Source organism: Leptosomus discolor, chromosome 2, assembly GCF_034619465.1.
Source record: "Leptosomus discolor isolate bLepDis1 chromosome 2, bLepDis1.hap2, whole genome shotgun sequence".
Lineage (NCBI taxonomy): Eukaryota > Metazoa > Chordata > Aves > Leptosomiformes > Leptosomidae > Leptosomus > Leptosomus discolor.
In genome coordinates, this window is record NC_141392.1 from 48443902 (window position 1) to 48458728 (window position 14827).

The window sequence follows — 14827 nt, forward strand, 5'->3', positions numbered from 1 at the left end:
TTCCTAACCCGGCCCCAGGCAGAGCAGCCTCTCCCCCACTTGGGGCTACCCGCCGGGCCCCCGCGGGCTGCGCTAGGTGGGCTTCTCGCCTCAATTTTAAGCCTAGAAATACACTGGGAAGGGGCCGCGGAGGGGAGGGCCGGGCTGACTGCACCGCCGCCCTCAGCCGGCCGAGGCGCCGCCCCGCCCGACAGGCCCCGCCCGACAGGCCCCGCCCGACAGGCCCTGCCCGACAGGCCCCGCCCGACAGGCCCCGCCCGACAGGCCCCGCCCGACAGGCCCCGCCCGACAGGCCCCGCGGAGGCCGGGCCGGGCCAGCCCCCTCCCCACCGGCCGCCGCCCGGCTCTCCTCCCGCTGCCGCGTCGCGGGGCTCACCCGCAAGCGCTGCTCCAGCTGCCGGAGGCGCTGCGCCCACACGGAGCCCGGGTCGAGCCCCCGCCGCGGCCGCATCGTCCTCCCCGCGCCGAGGCAGACCGAGACCCCGCTCAGCCCCCCCACCCCGTCGGGGATTTAAATTGGCCAATCGGGAACGCAGCTGGGGCGTCTACCCGGGCTGCCATGGTGACAGGACCCGCCTTCTTCCCCTCCCGCCAGCCAGCACTTCGATTGGCTAGGCGAACGCCTCGTGCGCTGCCCGCGCACCGCCTCCGACCGTTAGCGGGGCTGCGGAAGCACCTCCCAGCCGCCCCTCTGCGCCCGTGAGTGGCAGGAGGGCCCACCCATCCTCTCGCAGCGATGGGGGGGCGGGGCGGGGCCGGGCCACGGCGAAGGCCCGGCAGCTGGTGGCACCCTCGGGCCTGTCGTGCCAAGCGCCCTGGGCGGGGCGGAGACCCTGCTCCCCGCCTTTAGCTGAGCGGTTAGCGAGGGTGCCGTGTGCAGGGGCTGGAGGTACCGCCCCGGCTGCAGCGTCACTCGGGATAAGCGACCGCAGAGGCCGAGGGCACGGGTTCGGGTGGGGAGCGCAGGGAGAGGAGGGAATGGCGGAGCTGCGAGGGCTGAGGTAGGGCTGCAGAGAGATTTCTCCTCCCGGCCCCAGCCCCAGGGCCAGGGGCGCGGGCTTCGCCAAGCATTAAGCCCACAACCAAGGGCAGGAGGAGGACAGGACCGAGAGCTCCTCTCGGCTACAGGATTTACCCCCTGAGCAGCTGGTGGTGCCTACGCTGGGATAAGGCTGCAAAGGCCACAAAGAAGATTAAGGGATAGGAACATCTGTTACACTGAGCATGCTGGGGGTTGGTCAGTCTGCAGGAAAGGAGGCTGAGGGGGATCTGAGCAATATCTTCCCGAAAGGCGAGTATAAAAACAAAGGAGCCAGACTCTTCTCCCATGGTGCCCAGTGACAGGACAAGAGGCAATAGGCACAAATTGAGACACATAAAACTTCCTCTCAACCCAAAAAATATTGTTTGTTTGTTTGTTTTTTAGTGTGAGGGTAGTCAGGCACTGGCAGAGGCTGCCCAGAGTGGCTGTGGAGTCTTCATGGTTGGAGAACTTAAAACCCAACTAGACACAGGCCTAGGCAACTGGCTGTAGCTGACTATAGGTGATACCCAGAGGTCCCTTCCAACCCCAGCTATCCAGTAACTCCGTGAGCAAAGCCAGTGTCTAGAGCTAGGCCTAGGAGATGGACAAAGCCTGCAGGTGGAGTCCTCAGAGGCTGCCCGAGACAGGAGCTATTCATACTAAGGTTTCTGAGGCCAATACATTAGTAATACCAATACGTTAGTACTACGACTTAATGCTCCACTGTGTTGCACTGAAAGATGAACATTACCTTGAAACCAGTCAGCATAGTATTTGGCTATTAAATGCATAGCAGACACAAACATGTCAGCTTCTTGGAAGTGGGAAATAATGCTATTTTTGCACTACAGTTTGGTGGTGGTTTGTTTTTTTTTTTTTTAACTGAAGCCAACATCATAATTACAGAGGAATCCAGTTCTGCAAAACAGCAGTCTCAAGTTACTGTCTGCTGAACGTGGCAAACGCAATCCCATACGGGCAGTAGAAAATCCAAAGGCCTACAGCAGTGAATCTCACCACGTTTGGCAAAGAGGGCCAGCAATCCTTTACAGAGGAACTGCCCATCTCTCACAGTCCAAAACAAACACCTCTGTGCAGCTCTATCAACTGTCTTCCATGATACTGCAACTTCTTCCCCGCATCATCTACAAACTGTAGCCTCAGTTTTAAAAAAAAAACGAAACAACCAACCAACCAACAGAAGCCCCTCAGCACTTTGTCCTTGCAACTAGTTCTGCACTGGTAGAAAAATGAAAACTGACAAATGGATTTAGGCTAACAAAAAATAAAAAGGAGTTCCAAAGTACTGGAATACTGTGGATATTATGAGATTGGCACTAAGTAAGGCAGACAGGATTTTATCAACAGCAGCTATTTTGGAGAGAGTATTTTAGTAGCTTGGGGGGTGTGACTCAATTCTTGACACTGAGCTGTGATTTTTATATGCTTATCCTGCAGCAGCAATCAAGTCAGAACAATGTTATTTTCCAACATAACTCAGCCTTATCTCAGAAGGATCATCTCTGAAGTGTGATGGTTGATCTCTCCCCTACTGTGGGTTTTACCAGCTATGAATGAGATTAAGAACCTGGTTTCTGTGGGTTGTAACAAAGAAGACTTAGTTTACGATCACTCTCACTTTGAACTAGTTACCTAAAACTGAGTATTCCTGGACTATTCTTATTCAGTCATTTCTCTATGCACATCAGAAAGTTGGATAGTACTGAAAACTCAGTCCCATCTGTATTATAATCAATCAATCAATCACAATATGATCTGTGACTCACGATAACAGCAGCAATTCTTTTTTGGAATCTTCCATTTCCAAAGCTCAGGAGAAGTTGCTTGATGGGGAGAGAACAAAACAGTCTGTCAGTGATATCTAGGCAAGAAACAGATATAAACTCCAGCTATCCTTGGGAAATGCTGCAGGGCTGTAATACAGCACGCCTTTCTACACTGATTCTCTGCTTTGAAGAATCTTGTTTTTTTTCCCCCCAAACTTCTACCAAATTGATCCTGTCTTCCCCCTGCAAATGCAGAACCCTGCCTTGTTACAGATCCTTCTGGGAAACCAGAAGGCCAGAAATTTAACGAAATTGTCTAAACCCACATTTTACTCTATTAATTTTAGCGTCAGTGAAATACCACGGTGGATTATAAATCGTAAGATACTACTAAGTGAGCATTGTCCTTAATACTTCTGATGCATTTCATGTTAACCCCAGTAGTGGAACCAACAAGACTAACGAGGTCCCACCTTCAGCATTCTGATGCGAGTCGTCCATTACAGTGTTCCCAAATGCAGTAACAAGAAACAAAATGGGTAGAAAAGCACTCAGGAAAATACCAAGAGAGAAGGTTGCTGTCCCTCTTGTGCCAAACAGATTCACTGCTCTACGCCTTCGGGTTTTCTGCTGCCCATATGGGATCGCGTTCGCCACGTTCAGCAGACAGTAACCCGAGACTGCTCCACAGCACACAGCCCATCATCTGAACCTCCTAAAACATTATTCAGTGAAGCTGTAAATATTTCATTCCACATTTTTAGCAAGACATTTGTTTCAGTAACTGTAGGTTGATTCTGAACCTCCAGCTGTTACAAAGAATAAGCTGAGATTCTCTGAGCAGGTGTATTGCACTTTGTTCTCCTTAAGGAGTTTTCCTACCATTACAGCCGAGAAAGAAGACTCCCAATTTTTAATCTGTGAGGCTTTGCCTTCTGGGCTGCACAGCCACTAACCAACGATAGGAGACAGCGGTATCACTTGACAAAACACGAGGAAGAGCCATTTTCCCATTCTTATTATCTACTATTATCAAATACTTGAGTTACAACCTGTGTTTTAAGACTACTCTTGGTGAAGCTTATTTTTTTTACCATCACTACTTTTGTTGTGATTTCTTATGTTATCTCATACCTAATTGAATTAGGAGGTAAAGAACAGTCTTGATTATTCTGCTGCTTGTGTACTCATTGCTTGACCTACGAACAGCAACCTGTATGGTCATGTATGTCATTTATTTCAGTAAACAGGACGTATACCATGGACTCTGTCCATTTCTTAATTTCCCTGCCTTTTCCTCAATTACCAGCAAGACTGTAGTACAAGCAGTATGTACAAGCAGCTGAAAAGCCGTTTATGTGGATGACAGGTGCAGAAAGGAGACTCTGACAGAGGCTTAACATAATTAAAGTCTTTCCTGGGAGCAGCAGACCTGGCTGCATATGCAAATGTAATTTCACAGAGTTATCACCGTAAGGGTCATCATCAATTAAAGAGCTACGCTACTAAGGATGACAACTCATGTCCCTAAAGCAAAGTAGATGCTGCAACTGCATCGTACCTGTGTGCCCACTTAGCAAACCTGACCTGAACGGTGCAAGGTGTAGATCAAAACTTGTTTTCCCAGTGAAAATGTGTTACCATTGCTGCGCATTGCACAGTTCCTCCCCCGCAACGCCTGGACTACTGTAGTCTGGAAATAAATGTTTCTATGACACAGCTCACAGCTGCAACAACTATAGTCTCATCAAAAAAGTCACTTTTTGCTTGTACCACTTCTTTGCTCTTGCTGAGACTGAGGGACCACCATGCAGAAGCACAATGGGTTGTTTCCTTTTTCTTGTAGCCTACACATTTCTATATTCAAAAACTGAAAGTTCTTTTTCTTTGGGCTGTTCTCACAGTCAAAAGCTACAGGTGCAAAACATGGAGAAAAGATTCCCCTCAGCCATGCCTTGAGGTCCTGGCAGTCATTTCCTTGCAAGATACTAAAGAGCACTTCTGGCTTTCTGTGGTTCCTTTAGCTCCTTCCCTGCCTTTATACACACATCTCTTGCACTGAAATCCAGAACGTCCTCATCAGTGATTTTGAAAATTCCGAAGTGCAGGCACCACAACTCAAGAGCTTTACTCACCTGGAAAGAGACGTAGGTGGCTCTCAATCCCGGCTTCAGGGGGCAGTCAGCTACAGCAGAAGACACCTACAGCACTTCACTGGGGCCTGGTTCCCTCCTCCACCGTCACCAAGCAGGACTTAAACTGTTGTCTCCCATCAAGAGTCAAGTCACCTACACTGATCAATCCAACGATAAGAGAGGAGCACCACCATCCTTAAGTCCTTTAATTCAACCTTCATTCAAAACTACACACTGCATTTGAGTCGAGGCCTCCAAACTTCCAGGTCAGCCAAACCGATTTTTCTCAGGGATTTGATGAAGCTATCTTGTCTTTGGGTTCAAAATGAAGAAATCAAAGGACTTTTTAACCACAGCAATCACAACGGAGACTCTGGTTGAAATAATATTTATAGGAAAAAGGAAAAGGAAAAAAGGGAAAACTTCTTTGAGGGTGACAGAGCACTGGAACAGGCTGCCCAGGGAGGTTGTGGAGTCTCCCGCTCTGGAGACATTCAAAACCCGCCTGGATGCAGTCCTGTGTGACCTGCTGTAGGTGAACCTGCTTTAGCAGCAGGGTTGGACTACATGATCTCCAGAGGTCCCTTCCAACCTCGACCATTCTGTGATTCTGTGATACTTTTCCAGAAGAAGCTGCTTTCCAGGTTCCTCTTTGCTGTCAGAAATACAACTTTGCACCCGAGGAGGATACAAACACAGCAAGACTAGCCTGCGTAATTGACCCCACCAATATTTACTGTTTCATAAGTACCTGGTTAAGCTGTAAAAAATCACTTCTTTCAAGTCACTGCTACAGATATTGAACAACATTAGGCCAAGAAATTCTGCTCTCTGATCAATGAGAATCAGCCTCCTTTGTCGATTTCTCCACGTAAAATTAATTTAGGTTTTCATCTATTCATTATGAGATACACTGACGTTGCTTGTAAGTATATTTTAAAAGGACAGGTAAAGCAAAAAGTATATTAACAAGAGCCCCTTTGGTTTATAACAACACTGTTATGAATGCAGAATCAAATAACAAACAATACAAAAACCATTTAATGCAAAGTTAAATACAATACAAACTTTATTAAAAATAGGTTGCAAGTGAAATACAGTAGAAATGGGAAACTACAGCAGTTTTGATGTTTTTCATAATAATGCACAGACAAATATGAAAAGCACTTTTACACATATTCACACTTGACCCGAATGCCCAATAGCGGCCAAATCCACTCGACTGAAGGTTATAGGTATTTTTTTGCTAAGCCTTTTTCAGATTCTAGCAGCAACAGTAATTCAGCCACAGCATAAGTTTTTTTCCTTAAGAAAAATTTGTCACTGTAAGGCTGCTAGTGTTCTCAAGATAAATTGGGAGAGGCTTGCTTTTCCTGATTAACAGACATAGCAAGCATGCAGATCCTTCATTAACACTTTGAACCAGTTTAATCTTCTACTTCATATTTAACAGGTGAAACGGTAAAAGCACACTTTCAAATAAGAAACCTGAAATACGTAAAAAATATTTACACTCCAATTTTCATTAACTTGCATTTATTTATCATACAACTCTTATTAAAAGTGATTTCTTTCCTAAGGCAGTGAAAGTCTACCCCTTTGTATTTGGAAGTGTGCACAATTCCCTAAATATATATTTATAAGAGAACAATATGATACAGGAAAAAAAAAAAATCATCTAAAGCCAGTAAAGGGCTTTGTCAAATAGAAAATTTGTTTCGAATCACAATATATATTGTCTTAACATCACACAATGAGAAAAACTCTGATGAGGTCCTTATTCCCAACATCATCAGCCACATACGCGTAGCTGAAGAAACAGTGGGAGAAAAAAGATTAACAATTTAAAATTAAATAAGGCTATTACAGTGTGAAAAAATAGCTTGAACTGCCAAGAAGGTTTTCAGTACAACAGTAACAGGATGTCAATGAAGTCAGCTGGCCAAAGCAGAGATGGCTAGCACTGCCTCCTCAGCGTGAGCAGAGGTGGTTGGTTGCCAGCACACCAGCTCTGCTAACGGCCGCACTGACATTCCCGCTCCCAGCCAGCAGCATTGGATCTGATGCTTTGCGCTTCGGTCTTTTCCTCTAATATGCCAGTTCACTCCTCCGCAGAAAAAAAGAAGGATATTGCTGAACTGATAACAGCAGACTTATGGATACTGTTCCACGCCCAACTGCCTAATAACTTCTAATCTACCTTTCTTGGGAAACAGACGTATCAGTTCCGCTCACCTTCGAACTGGAATCATTACTCCTCGCCTTTAACACATTACTAGCGTTTTGGTCCTAGCTGATGAAGGGCCACTAGTGTAGCCTACTATCTATTGCTTACAGATTTTTTATTAAAACAATTATCCAGAGGTTTTATCGTCACATTTTTGAAAGTCTGAAGCCCATACAGTGGGGGTGCATCAACATACAGACTTTTCCATAACTACTGATAAATTCTTAGGCAACCATTTCAGACCCAACAAATACGCAGGACTAGAAGTGGTTTTATTCCGAGGTTCCACCTACAGAGTGTGTGTTATTCCAGTACTAAGTAACGGTGAGATCTGTATTGATATGCTGATCATTCTGTGACACCATAGGTGATGTCAAACTTGTGTATACAGTCTTATTTAAGGTGGCCCAGATATTGGCTTCTTATCAAACAATTTAAAATACTACTTTCTAGTGCACAGTTTAGTTTAGGCAGTTCAAGCTATTCTCACTCTCTCTGCTCAGCAGCTAAAACAAAAGTGTGTCTGTAGAACACCAGGAAACAGAACTTATCTTTGACAAGTGCTACTTGGTCTGGTGCACAAGAACTTAACCCCCAAAACAGAAAGAAAGAAAGAAAAAGTTACCTTCACGTGATTCATATCTTTAAAATTTTACAGTGCTTTCATTGTATAAACCACAAGCTCCTGGCAAAGTAATCAGTTTTCTTGCTATTGCAACATCTCTAAATCTTAATTAACAGTCTTAGATATAGAGGAATCAAAGTCACTCCTTTCAGAAAACATTCATTTTCTGTTCATTAGTAGTGTGCCCCCCATCTCAATCCCTCACTTTAGAGATCTTCGGTTACATCTGATAAGGTGCTTTAATCTTATTTTGTGTTCAACTCATTTTCCAGTTCCATTAATTTCCTAGAAGCTTTCACTTTATTGGATACATCCTGACCCTGTGAAAAAAGTCGTTGGCGTTCCCTGAACGTCAAGTTTTCTGGTGCTCCAGGTAAATCTGTATCTTGACTGGGAAGGGAAAAAAAAAATTGTTATAATTCTTATCTACAATATCCTTAAATATAATTATTCTTAGTGACACGTGTTGACTGATAGCATTTTTGACTACAGCAAAGGATTCTCCATTTAGTGTTCAGCAAGGTTCTGTTCTCCACACATACATTTAATTCTGACATCGTGCTATCACTTAGACAAATTAATGGCTCACGACCACCTCTGGCACATTAACATGAATGAAACGGCTTGCCAATTTCCAAAGTGAAGTGCAGGTGTGAACTAAGGCTCTACCGGTGTTAGTGCAGCATTGCTGTTAACGGCTGAATTAGCAAGCCTTTCTGCGGTGGCACGTGTCTAGGAAAAAGCACTGGAATACAAAGCTTTTCTGTCTTGGTAAACAAAGCTACTAGTACAGGGTATGCTGCAGGGGCTGCAGCACCGCTGTTATTTCATTCTATACTGACCAAGCTTCCAAGCACAATTGCTGCCTGAGCTCTGGCACTTATCTCTTACCCTTGCAGCAAACCAATTTTTGTAATATGTGTTTCTGACCACCACAGTGAAGATCTCAAATCATCCTCAGTCGTAGCTGTAACAATACTTTACACATGCGATTAACCCTCATATAATAAAGGTTCAATATATATTACAGTTTCTTGACCAGAAGAGGTTTCACTTTTAGCTCCAAGACGTCTCTGCTCTGCACACTCCGCTGAAACATGAACTACATTTTAAAATGCAGGAACTGGGCAAACAGCTTCTACAGACTCCTAGCCAAGCCCAGTCACACCTGCAGTACACTACACAGTAAAGCTCGCCACTCACATGTAAGAAAGAGCTGGTATTAATGCTTACTACAAATTTGGCAAGAATCCCACTTGAGAGGTACTGTTCAGATTTATAAATACACCCAAAACAGCTGAAATTGTTCATTTTCAATGATCACTCAGTTTACTCCGTTGTAGCACTAAAATTTGCTGCTGTGAAGCGGTACTTCAGATCACCTAAAGACTGGCGGAGCACTTAGCTGTATTTTGTAGTAACCCAAGATAATCCAGAGCCCACTGCAGAACTCTTGAACGGCCCCCAGAGATACAGCAACAACAGCAAATCCTGCAGAAGTTAGCCAGGTCAGGTGTATAAAAGTCAATGGACTCCTGCACGTCACCTTTTAGATCTTTTGTCTCTTGGATCCCGATAAACTTCATGGGCCCCAACAGCTGCTCCTGTAGATCCAGTGTATGAATTTATTCCTTATGCAAAAGAAAAAGGAAGTTGAAGGACTGCAGTTACAACACAGAAGTTTTATATGGTATTTTTTCAAAAAGGTGCAGTGCTTCTTTCAAGGAATAATCTTGAACCAGAATCAGAAATAAATTTAGAGGGTCGTCTGACCTCTAGAATATTTAAAACCAGCACTACGAAATTCCACCCTCCATCAAGACAGCTATAATTTTTTCATTCCTGATTTTGAGTCAGAACAGATTTTCTTTAGATTATCCAGCACATATCAAATCATGGTCTTTATCTTATTACGGCTTACTGTAAGACAGACATTAGAAGTTGTTCCAGGAGATTGATGGAAAGAGCAACACACTTCATTATCCTGTAACAAGCTCCACAGGAAGCAAGTTAGCTGCAGCTGCTCTCTTTTATGAGGCTAAAAGTAAGTGAAGATTAGTATATACCATCTTTGCAATTCAGCAGTCAGAATTTTTGTCTCTGTTTAGCCTGATTAAGTAAACTGTATCACGCAGAAAATGCCCCCTTCCCCCCCAGACCTTAAATTTAAATTTCAAGTAAGTATCTTGCAGCACTGCACCTTTAGTTTAAGTTGATATAACACACAGGTTTTACACATTATATTAATTCTTTCTAAAGGCCACAAGACAAAACCTTTTCTTTCCAATCAAAAAGTTTAGTAATTTAATCTGTATTTAGGACCATATTCTCTTAACAACTGTCACGAAAAGAGTAAAAAAAAAAAATGTCAGCACAACACTCGGATTTGTCTTCAGACAGTTCTGGTCTCAATATTGTACGTGTTATGTCTTGTGAACCTTCTTTGGTACAGAAGGAAATGTTTGCTTCTTCCACTGGTAAATGTAACTTCTCATAAATATTCAATAGAAGAGACACGTGAGGCTGGAACACACAAGCAAATTTAGCTAGCGTGTTGTAGGCTACATTTTTTCCACCAAAAATTTGTAGCAGACCAAATCATACTAGGTATGCCAGGCACGTGAAGATTTTTTTCTTTCAGGCATGAGTCCTGCATGCCTGTAAGCACCGCCTTCCAGACTTTGAAAAGTCTGGATCCACATGCCACCTCCTTCGGGACAGTAGTTTTGATTTGGGTGCTGGTAGTTTTCTTGTTAGCTGACAGACCCAACGGTCTGAAGAGACCCAGTGGAAGAAGGAGCAAAATTCGCAGAAGCGTGGTTTACTAGAGTTAACATTCAGAACAGAAGAGAGCTGTAAAGGACAGTAATGTAACAGAGTCAGCGAGATGAGAGATGGGCAACTGCACGGTGAATGCTGCATTTTGTGCAAACGGCTTTGTACGTTACGCAGGCAGTCTTCATAGAAGCTTGAGCAATCAGGTGAAGTTAACCTGTTCTCATGGCTATTTTAAAAATTACGAAATAAGAGTATTCAGAATTAGTTGTATGGTTTATGAATTAGGTTATTAAAGGCGAAGCATCATACTACAGTATTCTTTGTATGTTATCAAAACCCTAACCAAATCTTTGTAGATGGTCCTTCCGATTGTTTTCCAGAAAAACAAACGTGCACACACAAAAAAATATCAGTGAACATTTCACTTCCCTGAGATGCATTTTTCTATTAAAATTAACAGAACGCAGGATTGGGGAATGCAATTACATATGAAATGGCATTCTGGGTCGTGGATGATGGGAGGCAGGAAGAGTGGTGGTGACAACTCGCGACTGATGGTTCTAGTTACTTAATTCAGTACACGTACAGCCTTCAAAGTGTCAAATAAGGAAGGGAAGCGAGGGCCTTTGGAAGCCTATGTGCTGTGACAGAAGGCACATTTTACACTCTATTACAGTCAGATTCAAATAAGAATTTCTAGAAAAAGAAAGTCCTTTGAAAGAACAACACCCCAGTACGGACATACAGTACAGACGTTTCATGTCAGAAGCCTGTTGTTTCAGAATATTCCTAAGAGCAAGCTGACAACACAGACAGTCATAAAGAGAATCTTTTCCACGCATTTCCTGTCTTTCTTTAGTCTTATTTTTTTAACTCATTAATTCTGTGCCATATAAGGTGCTCAAAAGCTAGAGTCGTTCTGATATAAAACCGTGATTTGGGTTCACTGTGGGTTTATCGGTGGGCTCACGTGCACAGAAAATAGGCATAACGGAATTATCTGCACTGTAATGGTACAGTGTGTCTACTTCTACTCCAGCCTACTGACAACACACTGAAGGTAAAACCTTCCCTCACCTTCCTTTAAGATTTGGAACCTATGACAGAGCCTGATAGGAGCAATAGGCAGGCTTGCAGGATCCATAGGGACTACTACATCATGAGACCTCACAGGCAACATCAGGGTAAACAAACTGTTTTCGTTTTTTTTTCCTTTAAAGGAGTATCAGTGTGGATACTTTTTATGCCGTTTGGGTGCTGTACTGACCCCAAACAGTGAAACTGCTAAGCACCAACTCTATCAGTTCAGTAATAATTACAGCTGAGCTAAACTACTGTCCCTTCAGCAGTATTAAAACTACACAATGCTGTGCAGAGCTTCTCGTCGGCGCTGGAAGCACTCCAACTGTAGCAGAAGCTGATTTGCCCTGCAAAGGAAAGGAAGCCTTGCTGGAAAATGATGACCTCAGCCTTAACTGAAAAGGATGCAGACAGGAAGCTCAGAGCATGGTATGGTCTCATACATATCCCCAATCAGATTCAGATCCATACACTACTGCAGCTGGATTAGAAGGGTTTATGATAGATAGAACCTAATCTGAGGCTGGTATGCTCCCTATATGAGGGGGCACGGCGCACCTCTGATTAAAGAAAGTAATTTTTGTAATTCGTTAGGTGGCCAAAAAGGTGATCAGGGATATACCGTATTGTTGGCTTCCACATTTGTCATTAAGACTTGGCTCCAGTAAACAGGTTGGCCATTTGGCTAGAAGCCAGCATAAACACTTCCCATTGCTACCCTTTGCATTTTAAAAGGATGATTTGATCAGCTGGAGTTGGTTGTCAGCCATTTGTTGACTTCCAGCACAAGCAAAAAGTATGAACTAGGGGAATGTCATGGCCACCATTCCCTTCAGAAGAATACAGAAGAAGAAAACAAATGTAGGGGAAGTGATGGCAGATGCTGCTATTTAAAGATAAAATCTTACATTAATAACCTGCAAATTTATTAGTGTGATCTAGACAGACACATACTCAAAGAGTAGAGTATGTAAGATTCCTCCTATACAGCAGCAGTTTAAAAAAAAAATTAGCATGGAAGTTTGAACTGAATGAGCTTTGAATCCATGAGTTTAACTAAACTAATACTCTGCAGATAAAATGTGGGGATGAAGTTACTAGTAGCTAGAGCTCCAATTGAAATTAAACTCCATGGTTGCCCACTTGGAGTTATAGAAGAAACAAGATGAGGAGACAAATACAAGGGTGTAGAAGGGGAGGAGAAAGGCAGGCAAAAAGCACTAAGATGAAATTTAGATTTTTGTCTCTCTGCAAGAAAACTGCACTGTACAAACCACAAGCAAAGGAATGGTGCCTAATACATGAAACTAACTTCATGTCCTATATGTCTCTTGGTGCTTGTATATTTAAGAACTACGCCGACAAAGGTCATTTGTAAAGCCATTTGCACACACTATTAAAGGAGAGAACCCTGGTACCAATAACGAAAGCAGAAGATAAGCTCTGCCCATGAACCCATTAGAAGAGTTTTCCTGTGTTCAAGAAAGGTGCACTTCCAGATGCCCTGAATAACCAGTGGTCAATCATACAAAACAAATCACTGAAAGATACAGAGTGAAAGTCAAAACCAACAGTACTTTGAATTGGTTGAGTTACAGTTAAAGTAATTTCTGATTCATCGTGTGAAAGACGGAATTTTTTGCTTTTGAAGAGTTTGAGTAAGGAACAAGGAAATTTGAGAGATCAAAACAATTAAAAATTAAAGGATTCATATTAATATCAGGATTTCAGTTAGATCACCACAGTGAAAATAATGATTAAGTGGGGAAAAAAGTAAATCACAAAGTAAGTGATTCAATCCATAGCACCAGAGTTGAAAACACCAAGATAGTTCTGTGGAGACAATTGATTTCATGGCGTCTACCTTTAGAGCTGCTGGCATGGATGAAACTCAGTTTGTTTGGTGGGGGTGGGGGCTGGCTTTTTTTGGCAGCAGTACTGTTGGCATTGACTGGAGATGACTGGAATGAGTTGGAAAGAAAGAGGCCATCTGAAACTGGGCGAGGCTGGCGGGAGGGCTGCTGTGGCTTAAGGGTGGCAGGAGGAAAGTCACCATAAGATTTTCTTGTGCTGGAGTACTTATCCTGACCTGCTAGATTGGAATCCTCCTCCTCCTCATCATCATCATTGTATGCAACAAACTTGGCAGTATAAATCGTGTCAGGGGAGAGGACCTGTGTTTTGAGGTAAGAGGTGTTTCGCTGAGGTGGGGGAGGAGGAGCGTTAGATGAAGGGGTTGGGGATGGGAGTTCATATTCCCGTGGAAGCGGAGGTCTGTACAGACCAGGCTCGTCAGGTTCCAGTAATCTTCGTTCTGCTTCATCGTGCTGCCTGCGCCTTTCAGCCTCTAAGCGACTGTAATACTCCTCTTCCTGTCGCCTCTAAGTCCAGAGGAAACAGAAAAACACAGCGGTCAGAAAGACAGACATTTCAATCTAAGAGAGATTTAAGTTTTTCACCACTGAGCTACAAACACCTTTTTTTTGTGTCTCCTTTTCTGACAATAAGCAGGGCATCTACATGGACTCATACAAGGAATATTTACTGTGATGAAATACACGGCAGTCGTCGTGTAAGACAGCGTTGCTGTTATTTCCAGATTTACTGCTGCCTGTGGTAACTAAGGCAACTGCCTGTGTGAACTATGGGTGATTCCAGCAGTTATTACTCAAAAAGTAACTACAGTTAATAAAGGGTAGATTTACTAAAGCTGTAAAGAATCTGTGGGAGAGGAAAAGACTAAAATTAACTACCATCTTAAAAAGGGAACTTCGTAATTTTGCTGCATGCTTATACAATGTAAATTAATCAACAGTCAATACATGTCTCCTAACAAGACTTCTAGCATAAATACTAGGAAAACTACCTTCACGTAGAAATCAAATTACAAAGACCTTTTCTAAAACAGACATCAAATAACTTCTTAAAAAGCATTTATAAAAAAAATTTAAAACTCTATGCGGATGATATTTATAAAAGGCTACTGACCATTTAAAAGGCCATGAAATATCTTCAATGCATTTTTCCAGTTTAAAAGATTTTTACTGTTTTTAAACTAAATAGCACTTAATTCTGTTCAGCTCTTGTCTAAGCCACATTGTAAATTAATACAAGGGTCTATTCATTAGTTTGATAACTAATGAAAATGTGTATTTGGGAACTGCATGTTAC

The 14827-nt window shown here is 43.1% G+C and overlaps 2 protein-coding genes across 15 annotated transcripts in view; both read right to left on the minus strand.

Moving 5' to 3' along the window:
* KIF25 (kinesin family member 25) overlaps window positions 1–451 on the minus strand; it is a 42817-nt gene extending 42366 nt beyond the window's left edge. Inside the window, 1 exon segment of the mRNA XM_086461035.1 lies at window positions 377–451. Within this exon segment, the coding sequence (XP_086317161.1) occupies window positions 377–451 (75 nt within the window).
* Window positions 452–8043: 7592 nt separating this feature from the next.
* Window positions 8044–14827, minus strand: part of AFDN (afadin, adherens junction formation factor) — a 131236-nt gene continuing 124452 nt past the window's right edge. For 9 of the 14 annotated variants that reach the window (XM_086461042.1, XM_086461040.1, XM_086461039.1 and 6 more), the window contains 3 exons: window positions 13746–14037; window positions 9345–9429; window positions 8044–8188 (listed from right to left, as the gene is read on the minus strand). In XM_086461042.1, coding sequence (XP_086317168.1) covers window positions 8044–8188; window positions 9345–9429; window positions 13746–14037 — 522 coding nt within the window. Of the gene's footprint in view, window positions 8189–9344; window positions 9430–13514; window positions 14038–14827 lie in introns of all 14 variants that reach the window. The other 5 variants (XM_086461037.1, XM_086461036.1, XM_086461048.1 and 2 more) reach the window with 3 other exon arrangements.